Source organism: Hyperoodon ampullatus, assembly GCF_949752795.1.
Source record: "Hyperoodon ampullatus genome assembly, chromosome: 1".
In the NCBI taxonomy this organism is placed as follows: Eukaryota; Metazoa; Chordata; class Mammalia; order Artiodactyla; family Ziphiidae; genus Hyperoodon; species Hyperoodon ampullatus.
This window is the reverse complement of record NC_136914.1, coordinates 203,763,264-203,776,183: the sequence shown is the minus strand read 5'-3', so window position 1 is coordinate 203,776,183 and position 12,920 is coordinate 203,763,264. Positions and strand designations below refer to the sequence as shown.

The window sequence follows — 12,920 nt, the reverse complement described above, 5'->3', positions numbered from 1 at the left end:
CGCCTCTGCTCCGGCCTCAGCCCCCATGGGCCGCCCTCCCGCCCTCCCCTCGCACCCCTGCGGCCGAGGGGTCCGGAGAGACCACGTCCGCCCCAGGCCTCTCCTCCGACTCCCTCTCCCTCGTGCCGGGCTGTGATTGATTCATCGCGGCCGCAGGCTTTTTCCTCTGAGTCCCCTCGGCCTCTGTCTCGTCTCTGTCTCTCCCTCCGCGCCCCCCACCGCTGGCCCCCGGCTCCCCATGTCCCCCGGTCCCCGCGGCACAGCGGGCCGGTGTGGGGCCCTGCTATATGGCCTGTCCTTGGGGCCCGGCGAGCTGCGAGCCCTGGCTGCGGGCGGCCCCTCCGAGCGGCGCTGGCGACCGAGCAGCCTCCCCCGAGGCCGATGGACAGGGGGCGCCCCGGCCGCGGGGCCATGGCTGGCCGCTGGCTCACCGCATGCTTTCTGCCCTCGCCAGGTGCCGACACCCACGCCGAGCCCATGATCCTGGAACAGTACGTGGTGGTGTCCAACTATAAGAAGCAGGAGAACTCGGAGCTGAGCCTCCAGGCCGGGGAGGTGGTGGATGTCATCGAGAAGAACGAGAGCGGTGAGTGCCCAGCTGGCTGGCCGGCCACTCGGGCGAGGGGCCTGGCTGGTGTTTGTTCCCCTCCTCCCCCCCCACCTCTGCAGCTATACGTTATTTCCATCTGGCGGGGAGAGGGCCGAGGAGGCTGAAGTTTCCCCTGTTGGTTTGGGCTGCAGGCCAGCAGTTTGCCTGATGGTGGAAGAATGTCTCCACCACTCGGGGTAATTAACTGGCTTGTGTTAATGCAAGGCCAGGGTGGCAGCATGGGCACGACTGTCCAGCCCATGTTCAGGGTCCCTGTGCCCTCTGAGGCCGGGGGAGGTTGCTCCCAGCTCAGGGGCATCCTACAGCAGCTTCCCCCTTGGGGCCATATTCCAAACTGGGGACGAGGCAGGGGTGGGAGGACCTGGCTGGCTGGTGGGGAAGGCAGGCCATGACGTCACTGTGGGGTCCCGGGTCCTCAGGCGGGTTGTCTGAGGAAAGGCCAGGCCTGTGGAGGTTGGCTAGTGTCTGGGCGGTGAGCTGACTGCCCCCTGCTGAGCTGAAGGCTGCCAGGCCCTGGGAAGAGGGCCCAGACAGGGGGATGAAGTCAGGTCCTGGGGCCAGGGAGGGTCCTGCAGCAGCCGCCCTGTCATTGCGAACTGAGGCTTTGTCTTGGCTATCCAGGGGCCTGCCAGTTCCAAGGTTCTCACCGAGTAGGCCTCAGTGCCCTTGGCAGCAGAGGTCTCTCAGGTGGAGAGAGGAGAGCCCGAGTCCGTCAGTCTGAGGTGCAGGCGTGTGTGACCCCTGCAGAGCCAGGGATGAACTCTGGCCCAGGACATCCATCATCAGTTTGCTCGTGACCTGCTGGCGCTTGAATTGGTTCCTGGGGTGTTCTGTTTTGGTTTCGGTTTGCTGTGGGGGAAGGCCCCCGTGCGGGCGCGTTGGAGCCTCTCTGAGCTGTGTTTGGAGGACACTCCCAGAGGGGAGGGGCCTGTTCTTCTTTTCCTGTTCCACTCTATTCCCCTCCAGTATTTTAAGCTCTGACAGGAAGACAGATCAAAGGCTGTCTGTGCCCATTCTATAGGTAGAATAACTGAGGCACAGAAAAATTGAGGGAAAGTGAGTCACCTGAAGTCAAAAACAGAACAGAACAGTTCTTGGGCCCCTGATTCCTATGCCTGTGGGCAGCAAGTAGCTGTAGAGATACTGAGGAAATCCCAGTGGGCCTCCTGGAGGAGGTGAGATTAGTTTCCTGCTGCAGGAGTCGCAAGAGCTGTGCTCTCTTGAGAACAGGGCTGTGATGCCAACAAAGACCTGACTCATGGCCCTCTTGGATCTGGAGTCTTCAAAGCTCGCTCCCCTCAGAGGTGTCAGGCTCTGCCCTTGTGCCTGGTTGGCAGTGGCTGTCACGAGCATAAAGGCCTGGGCCCTTCACCCCAGGTGCCCACACCTGGTCTCCTTCCTGCACCGCTTGGCTTTCAGCCTTTGTCACAGTACCAGCCCCACCTCCTCGCCCCCACCCAAGCTGCATTGTCAGAGGGGCCTGGCCCTAGGAGCACTAAGCACCTCAAGACCCAAAGGAAGGGTTCTCTAATGGTGAGATTGGAGACACCCACTGAGGAGAGAGAGAGATGTTTGTTTTGGGGCTTGCTCCAAAGGAGGGCGTGTCGGCTTTTCCATATAAGGTCAGGGCTGCTCAAAAGTAGACTTCTGGCTTAGGGACCTTCTGCCTTGTGTCACCAGCACAGCTATATAGCCCTAAAGCAGCAGGAGGAGTGAGCCCCCATGTCTCTGGGTACCAGCCACTCCAGGATGGCTGAAGAGGAGACCCCACACAAAAGGCAGTCAGCCTGTTATCAGACTCCCTGCTTCCCTTTGCCTCCCACCCCGCATCCAGGACCCTGCCTAGGAGTGGAGGAGGGAGAGCCTGGACAAAGTGGGGCTTTTGTAGCAGGGCTGCAAAGTATTAGGCACCTCCTTCTCCTGAGGAGTCCCCGATGGCTGTTTGAGGGGCTCAGGTGGCCTGAATCCCCAGAGCAGCCCAGTCTGGTACACTGATCCTCTGAGGGAGCTGCCGTCTCTAGACGCAGGATTCTGCCCACTACCATGTACCGGCTGGGTGACTTCAAGCCCCTTGCTCCCTCTGGGCCTCAGCGCTCCTTTCTGTAAAATGGAGACAGTCTCGTGGCTGCTTGGAAACAGGGCCTGGAGTAGATGACCCCCTCCCAGATCTGGGCTCCGTGGCTCGGAGACTCCTTGGGGCCCTGGGTGTTGGGGTAGACAGAGCCCTGAATGTGGCCTTCCCACTTCTCTGGGCTTTGTGTCTCTCCCCTTGATGCAAACAGCTGCTCAGCAGCAGATATGTACACGGGGACCTTGGAGTGCTGTGTCCATGGTGCAAACCCACACCGTCTGTTGCTGTCAGAAACAAGGAGGCCTCCTAGAGTGTACAACCAGCGTAACCAGAGGAACTAAGTGGGTGGAGGGCAGCAAGGAAGAGGGCCAACTGCAGATCCTTGGGAGGGTGGTTTCCCAGTTCAAGGAAGCTGGATGGCTGACGGCGGGGGGGAGGGGAGGTGTGTTGGGCATCCTGCAAGCTGGCTTTGGAAGGAGTGGTGAGTGAGGCTTTTGAACTCTGGAACAAAGACCCAATTGTGAGGCCTTTGACCTTAGGACTTGGTGGGCGTGCTGAGGCATTTCCACTTAAATTGTTGGGGCAGTAGCCCCAGTTAGCACCACCCTGCCCCCTGGGGCCTTGCCTTGCCCCCTGGGAGCCAGGACTCTGCCTGTGTCCCCTTCTCGCTTGGCTGAAAGTCCCTCGAGTAGAATGTTCCAAGAGGGACCCAGCCATCTGTGGTTCTGCTTGCTCATTAGAGCCCTCTGGCAGGGACCACAGCCCCTGAGGGATTTGGAAGTGTGCTTGTGCCAATGCTCTGTAATCTCATTGGTCTAAAGAGAGATGTGTCTGATGAGAGGCAATTCAGAGTCAATAAACAGTAAACACCAAGTCCAGGCCATGCACTTCACATGCATCATCTTACTGGCATCATGGAACGACCCTGTGTGGTAGAAGGCATTCTAATCATTTTGTGGCTGAAGTAACAGGCTAAGAGGTTAAGTCATTTCCCTAAAGTCCCAACAGCTGAGATCTCTCCCTTCTACAGAGGAAGTGTGGGGAGGGTGAGAATGGGCTGATCCCGGGAGGGATCTTCACTGAGCTGGTGATGCTGTGGGTCAGGGACAGACATGGGCTACCTGAGGGTGGTGTATACCCAACACCAAGGACAAGCCTATTCTAGGGAATGTAAGTGGATAGAAGTCAAAGACACCCACAGTGTTGGGACCTGAGTGGCTTCAGGGAAAGCATTTTTGATCCAACAGTGGGCCTGGGGCCCAGCCAGAAAAGGACTCTTTTCCTTCATTGATCAGGGACAAATCTAGCAGAAAGATTAGCAACTTTGTTAGCTTTGCCAACCATTTTTGTCTTGTCCTTGAAAACCCCTCCACCCTGACATAAACAACAATGCCTGAGATACCACCTTTGTAGGACATTCTTACACCTCAAAGACCACATTGGCTTTACCTTCCAGGAGGCAAAATCTGGTCTAACTTCTGGCAGAATGGTGATGGCAGGGTCCCAGTTGCTCTGACTTCTGTGTTAAGCAAAGCTGCTTCCAACTTTCCAGGATGGTTTCCTTCTCTCAGGGTTAGGAGCCAGGGGAGGATGTGGGGATATGAGTCAGCAGATGGTCATTCTTTTCCTGCTCCAGCTTTCCTTCTCTGAGTCTTTGCGTCTTTCCTGGCACTAGTGTGATAACCCTGGGAGATCTTATACTTCCTTGGAGGCACATAGCTATTCGACTAAGGTAAAAGCATTGTGTTGGCAAGAAGTTTTGAGCTCCTGGTCCATCCAGGTGAGAAATTGTACAGGTGAGAAAACTAAGCCTTGGGGAGTTGGAGAATCTTCAGTCCCCTTCAAAGTCAATGCTTTAGTCCCAATTGACTTGTGAGCAGAGGACAGATGCCCACTTAGACTTGCTCAAGAGTCTACTGAAAGGATTTGGGAAAATCGCACCAGAATCCCAAGGGTGGGAAGTACATCCCAGCTGCACAAGGACTGGGAACCAGAAAGCTGGCACGAGACAAAGCAGCTACTCTTCTTGGGTACCATGTGGATTTAAAGTCCAACTGTCATCTTCTCCTAACTGCAGACCAACCTTCCTTGTCTTCCTGTTCACTTGTAACAGTGGCCTGTTCACCTGCTATTGGTTTGTTGAGATAACTGCCACCAACTGACAATGGTCTCTGGTTCTCTGAGTTCAAAATTTGAAGTTTGAATCTGATTAGTTTCTGGCCAGCCAATGGATGGGCAGACCTTAGATCAGGTGTCCAACCCTGGGCCAATCAGCTGTGTCTGGGGGAAGGGTCATGGGGTATAAACATGGCTACCTTGCCAACCTATTCAGCAGTGGCTGCTGGAGCACAGGTTTTAAAGAGAGGAGGTATGGGGGGTAAGCTACCCCAGAACATGTTGGCTGCATCTATTTTACTTATTTAGCAGCTGTGTGTAGTGAAGAGAACAAAGAAGCAGGAGTCTATTAGGTTTAAGATCTAATGCTACCCTAACTGTGTGATATAAACAGGAATCCATTTCCTCATGAATCTAAGAGAATAGTGATACATCCTACATGGGCTTTTTTTTTTTTCCTTCAATGAAATGTAACTATTCATTATTTGAGGAATATCTTTATCAAGAAGACAAACTAATAAGCTTTCCCCTCAGATTTGTGTGTCATAATGATTATTTTGTGTTGTCAAAGATGATGCATTCTTCAGCCATGTATTTTGTGAGTTGGAATCTTCTTAACACTGAAGATGTATCTATTCTGTTACTCAGGTATTTCTTCATGAACATTGTTATAACTGGTTCTACATGGACTTTTTGTAAGTGAGAAATACACTGTATATACTCATCATTTATTCACTCTTTCATTTATTTCTCAAGTCTTGAATACCTCTTTTGTCCCAGGCTCTATGCCAATTGGGTGCATACCCATACGATTCCTGCCTTTATGGAGTTTAAACTCTAATTAATGTGAGCATGCTGGGTACTTAATGGGTGGACTGTATTGTGAGACTGGGATAGCTCTGAAGATTTTCTGCTGTCTTAAATGGACTTCTCCTATATATCTTCTATGTCTTTTACTTAGATTCTGTGCTTACTAAGGAACCTGCTGATTGGTAATTCAGATTGCCAGTCTGTTCTTGAAAAGACATGTCCCAATAAAGATAGGATAGGCTCTTTCTAGAAGGGCAGGTTTGTTGCAGTCTACATTACAGATAAGTGAACTAACACTCTTAACTCTGTAACAGCTTTTTAAGTGTTTGGTTCCAGGGAGCCAGCCCCATTTAGATGTGGTGACTGGTCCCCACGAGGTCCTGTCCCAACTGACAGAAAGCCTTGATCTGACAGCCTTCTCTCTCTAAGTACAGCACATGTATGGTCCTGCTGTGTCAGGCTAATCAGCAATTCCAAAGTCCATTCTGGTCCAAGACTGTCTCTGGTGTGCGGTTGTTGCCCACTTCATGAAGCTGCCTGGAAGGGAAGGGGCCATTGAGTATAAATCTAGGAACAGAAGTGAGCATCTAAATCCAGACTTGGGCCCCTCAGCCCAGCTTTAGTCACCTGGGCTGGAGATGGTTTTGAGAATGAGATTGCACGATAGCCTAGCAATTAAAAATATGGGTTCAACTTAGATAAGCCTGGTTTTAATATTGATTTGGCACTTACTAGTGGTGACCCTGGGAAGTTACTTGAATCCTCTAAGCATCAGTTTCCTTACCTGCAAAAAGGAGATAACTGTACCCACAGCTGTAGGGTTAGTATCAATGTATGCTGCTTCAAGAGGAATTCAATGCTCAGTATGTGATAGTTGCTAGTAAGACCGCTGGACTGGGGCAGCTCTACCACAAACCGACTTTGGAACTCACCTCTGGTTAGATGCCCTCTTGTGTCCTCAGTTTCCCCATCTGGTTGGAAAATGGATTGCACTTCATGGTATCTGAAGATTCTCTCAGCCCTGATGGTTTAGTGAGGTGGGTAGGGCATGGAGGGAGCTTACTACAGGGTAGTGACAGCAGGAGACCATGCTGGGGACCAGAGTCGCCGCCCTGGAGCCTTTGCTTGGCAGCTATCCTTGGCCCAGCCTGTGACAGGAAGAAGAGTTGGAGTCAGATTCCCCTTGGTGACCCAGGAGTAGACTTCATAGGATCAGGAGCTTCATGCAAGGCCGGGAAGAGGAGAGGCCCACCTGTGATACCCTCATGCTGGCTGTCACGCAGTGGCTCTGTTGCATGGCACAAAACTGAAGCGCTGGGGGCAAGGGGCCTAGCATCGTCGGGAAAGCCTGCCTGGAGGAGTTGGAGACACTGAGCTCGGCCTTGGAGAGTGGGGAAGGAATTCCAGTTCCATGTGAGTGGAGTGTCAGGTGGAAGTCTGGGCCCACTGAGGCTAAGACAGGAAGGCAGGTGTGTGGTTGGTTGCCTCAGGAGGTGTGTCCTGGTGCAGAAAGCGGAAGTTGGGCAGCAGTGGATGGAGAGGAAGAATGGGGCCATGGAAAATAGGTGAGCAGGAGAGGGACCTGAGAACAGTAGTATTTGAAGCGAGTGATCCTGGCTGTGGGGAGGAAGATGTCAGGGGAAGGTGTGTCTGGGACTGGCAATAGCTCTTCCCTCGAGCTAGATCTGCACGGACAGTTGTCAGGAAGACATCCAAGGGCTTGTCAGCACTGAGTGCTGCCAGCCACCTGCCTGGAGCCAGCTGCCAAGCGGCCGGGTGGGGCAGTGGGCCCCCAGGCACTCCCTCTCTCTCACCTCCACCTGTTCAGGTGGGGCAAGTGGAGTGGCCGGTCACACTGACCTCACATTAGCTGTATGGACCTATCGTGCCCCACGGCCTTTCCTTGAATAGACATTTCTGAACAAAAGATGTGGTTCCATGGTGACCTTGGAAATCCATCCAGCTGAAGTGCCAGAGTGACACCAGCTCATCCCAGCCTCAGCCCTGGAGCAATATGTGGCTGCCTCCCCTTTTTTGGGGGAGGGGGCAAGCAAGATTGCACTGAGTCCTTTCACAAGCATCTCAAATGCTGCTTTTCTGGGTTTGAACACCAGGGGACCAGTTGAACCACACACTGCCCAGACCCCAGCAAGGCCAATCTTCAGGTGATCAGTCGTCACTAAGTCCATATTACTTGACTAAGTGCCAGGCTGGTGCCCAGAGGTGACAGAAGCCAACAAGGTCCTACACTTATGGGGCTCACATGTGGTAGAGAAACAGCCATATGTAAACAAGGAAGACAAGTCTAGATTTTGAAAAGTGCAACGCAGGAAATAAACGGGCACGTGATAGAGATTCAGCAGAGGAAGGGGATAGAGTGTGGCCGGGAAAGGCCTCTCTGAAGAGGTGCCAGTGAAGCTGAGAATGCTTGAAGCTTGGTGAATAGAGGAAGAACCAGAGGCTAGTTGCTCTGGGGGAGAGGTGGTAAGGACAGAGAAGTAGGAGAGGCCACGGGGTACCAGGCCAGGGCGTGCTGTTCTAGGGGTAATGACCACCACACACCAGGTGGGAGTCTTCTAGTGTAGCGAACTGGTGACTCCACTCCCCTCCCCAGACATATCCTGGCCCAGGTGCCCCAGGAATGGGCAACACCGGAGACCCTCCACCTGCCGCCAACACACACACACACACACACACACCCACACACACACACACACACACCCTTTTGTCCCCAGGAGAAGTGACAGACCTGCTGAAGTGCAGGGCACATTTCCTGCACTCTTACATAACAGATTTCACCCTGGGACTGTAGCACTTTCTGGGTTATAATTTGTCAGGACCAAGGGGAATTTGGGTTGAAAAATTGCTACCCCTTGTTCTTTCCCCAGATCATCCCGCAGCTGTGTGCTATTACACCCCTCAGCAGTTGGGTTTTCAGTAATCGCTCTGCTGGATATGGGGTTTGCCCCGGGTGACAGCCCTCATCTCTATCAGCATCTTTTCAGATTCCGTAACCTCATCCTCTGGGTTCCCGGGGCTGACCTGGACTCCCTGGCCTCATTGTGGGGGAACAGCCAGGGTGACTCAGTCGTGAAGCCTGGTGTTCACTGGGGTCTCCATCCTGGGAGCTGAGCTGTCGAATCCCAGGAAGTGGAGGGAAGCTTCTGGCTCATGTAACCCCGAACTTCATTTCTATCTATGTTTGGAATATGCTGGATGGAATTACTGGGGGGAGGAGGGGTTGTTATTTCATTTACTTGTCTCAGCCCCAGCTCTACATTCCCTTCTAAGTCAGGGACCTCTCAGCCTCATGCTAAAATGCAACTGCCCGTGTAAGCTTTTATTGGACTGGATTGTGGGGAAGTGGCCCAGGCACCATGGGAGGTGATAGAAAGCCAGACTCAGAGAAGGAGTCAGCCAGGGACTGGCCACAAAGTGAGTGAACCACGAGTGGGTTTCTGAGCCTGGTGTGCTGTGATAGCAGAGCCCTCTCTCCTGTTGTATCTGGCCCATTGGCATTGCCACTGGCCACCCTTGGATCACTGTATCCCAGAACCTTGTGTTTTAAGGGATGTTCTAAGCCCAGTGGCCTGAAGCCTGCATGTCTATTCTCTGGAGACTCGGCTAGGGGGATTATTGGGGAGGTCAAAGCCACCGGGGGAGCAAGTGGCTGCTTATGCCAGCTAGTAGGGGATTTGGGACATTTTTCAAGGTGACCTGTTTCTGAATCAGAATAGCTTGTTTTACAATATATAAAACCATGTGGTTTATACAACATCTTGGTAAGAGGAATGGCAGATGTTGGCATTCTCTCCTTTCCAGGCAGAAATTGAAACCCAGAGTAGTTAAGTGACCTGCCCAGAGGTTGCACAGCTGGGAGGTGGGGCATGGGCTTCCACACTGTTTATCCAGTGCTGTCTGTACAGTGTTTGGAAATCTGTAATGCAATCAGTGTTTGCATTTCTCTTCCTTGTGGATTTTACTTCTTTGAAAAGCCAAACCCCAGAGCGCTCTGCTGTGTGAATTCTCCAGGCCACAGAGAACAGGGGAGCAGAGGTCAGTCCCGCTGAAGCCCCAGCTGGGGTAGGAGCAAGGCCAAGGGGTAGGGCAGAGGGAATATGAAAGGGAAGGGGAGTTCGCTAGCTCGGTTTCCTGCAGAAGAGTTGCGAGTGTTCCAGTGTTTGGCTCAGCCAGGTCCACGGGGCAGGGCTGGACTGGATGGGTGGATGGGTCAAGGGCACTTGGGATCTCACCAGAGATCCGCTCACCAGGACTGAGGGTGTGAGAGCAGAGCCTGGGCTGTGCCTGGGTCACACCAGTCAGGACGCCTTCCCCTTTGTCCAAATAGATAAGGCCTGTCTTGGCCCCGCCCCAAACCCCACAGGACCCAATGAAGAGCTCCATTGAAGTAATTGTCCCTATCTTCCCATTGCTGGAGGTGACGATATTCTAGGGCTCTCTCTTACCTGCAGGGTAAAGGCCCAGATGCAGTGAGTCTAGCACATTCACAGAGCACCTACCATGCGCAAGCCAGAAAGCACAGTGCTGCTGGGGCCAGATGGTATTACTGAGGGGGCGGGAGGGCCGGACCAGAAGGCACAGTCTGCTCCCGGTGACTTTGGGCTTTCATGAATACTGTCAGGTTCAGAGATGGGGCAGTGGCTGGTTGGGTGGTCAGGGAAGTCTTCTGGAGAAAGTAGGCCTTGAACAAGGATCTGAAGGATCTGAAGCGCTCCAAGCTAAGTGAATGACATGTGCAAAGGTGTGGCATGACACAGATGAGGGGGGTCCAGCCAGGTGCTGGGGCTGCCCGAGAGGAGACGTTCCCCTAGCGATAAACAGGCCAGGGGGGTGCCTTGAGCACCTCAAATGTCAGGGGCAGGAGAGAAGCTGCAGGAGACATTTCTGACCATCTGCCCGAACCGCCCTTTGATAGAGGAGGAATGGAGGCCTGAAGTCACTTGCCCAGTGTCCCACAGAGTTTGTGGCAGGGCTGCCACATGGCTGAGGACCGTTGGTGCAGAGGTGCCGTCTCCGAGGCGTGCTGGTATCTCCTTTGAGGCCGTGCTGCCCGCCCAGGGCTGGGTGCACCCCATCTCCCCTGACTGACTGAGGCCCAGCCTGTCCCCCAGGTGAAGGGAGGAGGTGAACTGGCTCTTCAGCTCCCCACCTTGGGCCGCTCAGCTGCTGCTGCAGCTGGAGCCTGGACACAGAGAGCAGAGGCAGCCCCAAGAGAGAGCCGCTCCCTGTGTGTCCTCCCCAGCCCCCTGCACTCAAACAGGCTCATTTTTCAGACAAGGTGCCTTCCCCCACAGTGAGGTCATTTTCAGACACCCCAGCTTGAACGCAGACTCCCCCTTTCAGCAACGCCACTTCTCGGGGCTTAAGTGGGGCTATCCCACTGGCTAGCTGTCCCCCCACCAGTCCAAAGCACTGCCTTCTCCACCTCTTATGTTCCTCCCTCCCCCCGAGGAAGGCGGTGGGGTCGCTGTGGAGGTTGGCCAGGCCTCCAGGCCTGGTGTTTCTGGACACTCTGTCTTTTCTCGTTTGTTTTCTGTACTTCTAACTGGTGCCCTCACAAAGCCCTAGCCTCCTCTCTGCTCAGCGTGCTCTCCGTCTTTTGACCGAGGCAGAATTCTGAGCTGCTGCCATCAGGATGCACCCGCAGCAAGGCCTGGGATCTTCGCCCTGCCCCAGTGCCTGCAGTGTTGGCTATAGGCTTCTTCACAGCCAGGCCAAGTGACCTCCTTGTGCCCCGGGGGGCTTTCTGCCAGTTCCAGCCACCTACTTCTTGCTCAAGGCATTGGGTCAATGGGTTGCCACTTGGCACTGTGCTCGGGGTGTCATCTGAATGGGCAGAGTGGCCGTGTGCCCTCGTGGGAGGAATGACAAGCTTTGCATGAGAGGATCTCAGTCAATCTAGGTTCCAAGCTCAGCCACCCACTAACCAGTGGTGGCTTGATCTCAGACAAGTCTCTTTACCTCCTGAGCATCAACTTTCCTCGCCTGTAGAAGGGAGGTGTGATTAGGAGTGAAGACAGTGGCCACGGCTGCTTTCCAGATACCAAGCTCTGCCGTTCCCCTGACCATCATGATTTTATCAAGCCAGGCAAGAAGGAGGCCTTTCATCTCCATAGTTCCAGAACTCCTAAGATCCCCTCTAACCCCTGGGGCTCCAAGAAAAAGCCAGTTTCAGCTTAGAGGGAGCAGACAAGGGGAATCTGACCATGCTGACAACTTTCAGCCAGCTCTCCGAGCAGCCAAATGGGTCACTGGCTACAAACATCCCTAGGTTTGTAATGATCACAGGGCCTGTGGGCTCCTGGACACCTTTGGAATGGGCTTTGTGAGGCCAGATGCTCCACAGATTAAATTTCCAGGGAGAGAACAGCTGAGAAATAGTCTTGAGCTTTGCTAAGCCCCTTCTGTGCTATGACAGCAAAAGGGGTGTGTGTGTGTGTGTGTGTGTGTGTGTGTGTGTGTGTGTGTGTGTGTGTGTGTGTGTGTGTGTGTGTGTGTGTGTGTGTGTGTGTGTGTGTGTGTGTGTGTGTGTGTTCTCCACTAATAGAAGGGAGGGGATAGGCAAAAGAGGGCGACTGTCCAATCCTGAGCCTCCCTCTCTCCTTCAGTTTGCATCAGCCAATGGGACAGCTGGTGCTGCTGTGTTTTCCAGGATGGTGCTGGTAACAGAAGGAATATGATTAGTGTTGTGGAATTTTATGGTAGGGGTTGGGGGTGGCTTTTTTTTCCCTCCTTTTAAAATAAAGTGATGTTTTGAAGAGTTGCCCTGGAGAACTGCTGAAAGCAGATAGGCTGACAGATGTTTTTTGGTCATGTCAGACGAGGACAAGATTATTCAAGTGAGCGAGGGGTGTCTCTCCCTGTCAGCCGTGCTGTGGGCTTCCAGGGCTGTCCTGCCAGAAAGCGAGCAAGGGGCCGTAATCGCAAACAGGCCAGGATCAGTTACAACCAGAAGTATTACTTTGGACTCTCGGCTTTGATGGGGAAGAATGCAGTTTTCCTCGCCCCTCCTCCCCCGTCCTTCTCAAGTTAAACAAGGTCTGTGAAAGCAATCACTCTGGGACTTAAAGAACGGCCAAAATTCAAGCCAGCGCAGGGTCCCGAAGGCCCAGCATAGGAGAGTTCCACCAACATCCACTCATTTGGGGGCAGGGGTTTGCCCGCCCCGTCTGCTGTTCCTCCTTGAAGTGAACTGGAGAAGCCCCTTTTCCCTGAGTCTTTTTTGTCTACCTGGGGCATCCTCACCTCCGTCTTGCCCACCAACCAAGCGTCTTGACCCTTCTGCATATTTAA

The 12,920-nt window shown here is 53.6% G+C and overlaps 1 protein-coding gene across 4 annotated transcripts in view; it reads left to right on the top strand.

The window, feature by feature from the left end:
• Positions 1–12,920, top strand: part of SH3PXD2A (SH3 and PX domains 2A) — a gene marked incomplete at its 5' end in the record, with an annotated part of 237,019 nt that overhangs the window by 184,870 nt on the left and 39,229 nt on the right. For all 4 annotated transcript variants that reach the window (XM_079715283.1, XM_079715284.1, XM_079715282.1 and 1 more), the window contains one exon: positions 455–586. In XM_079715283.1, the coding sequence (XP_079571409.1) occupies positions 455–586 (132 nt within the window). The remainder of the gene's footprint in view (positions 1–454; positions 587–12,920) is intronic.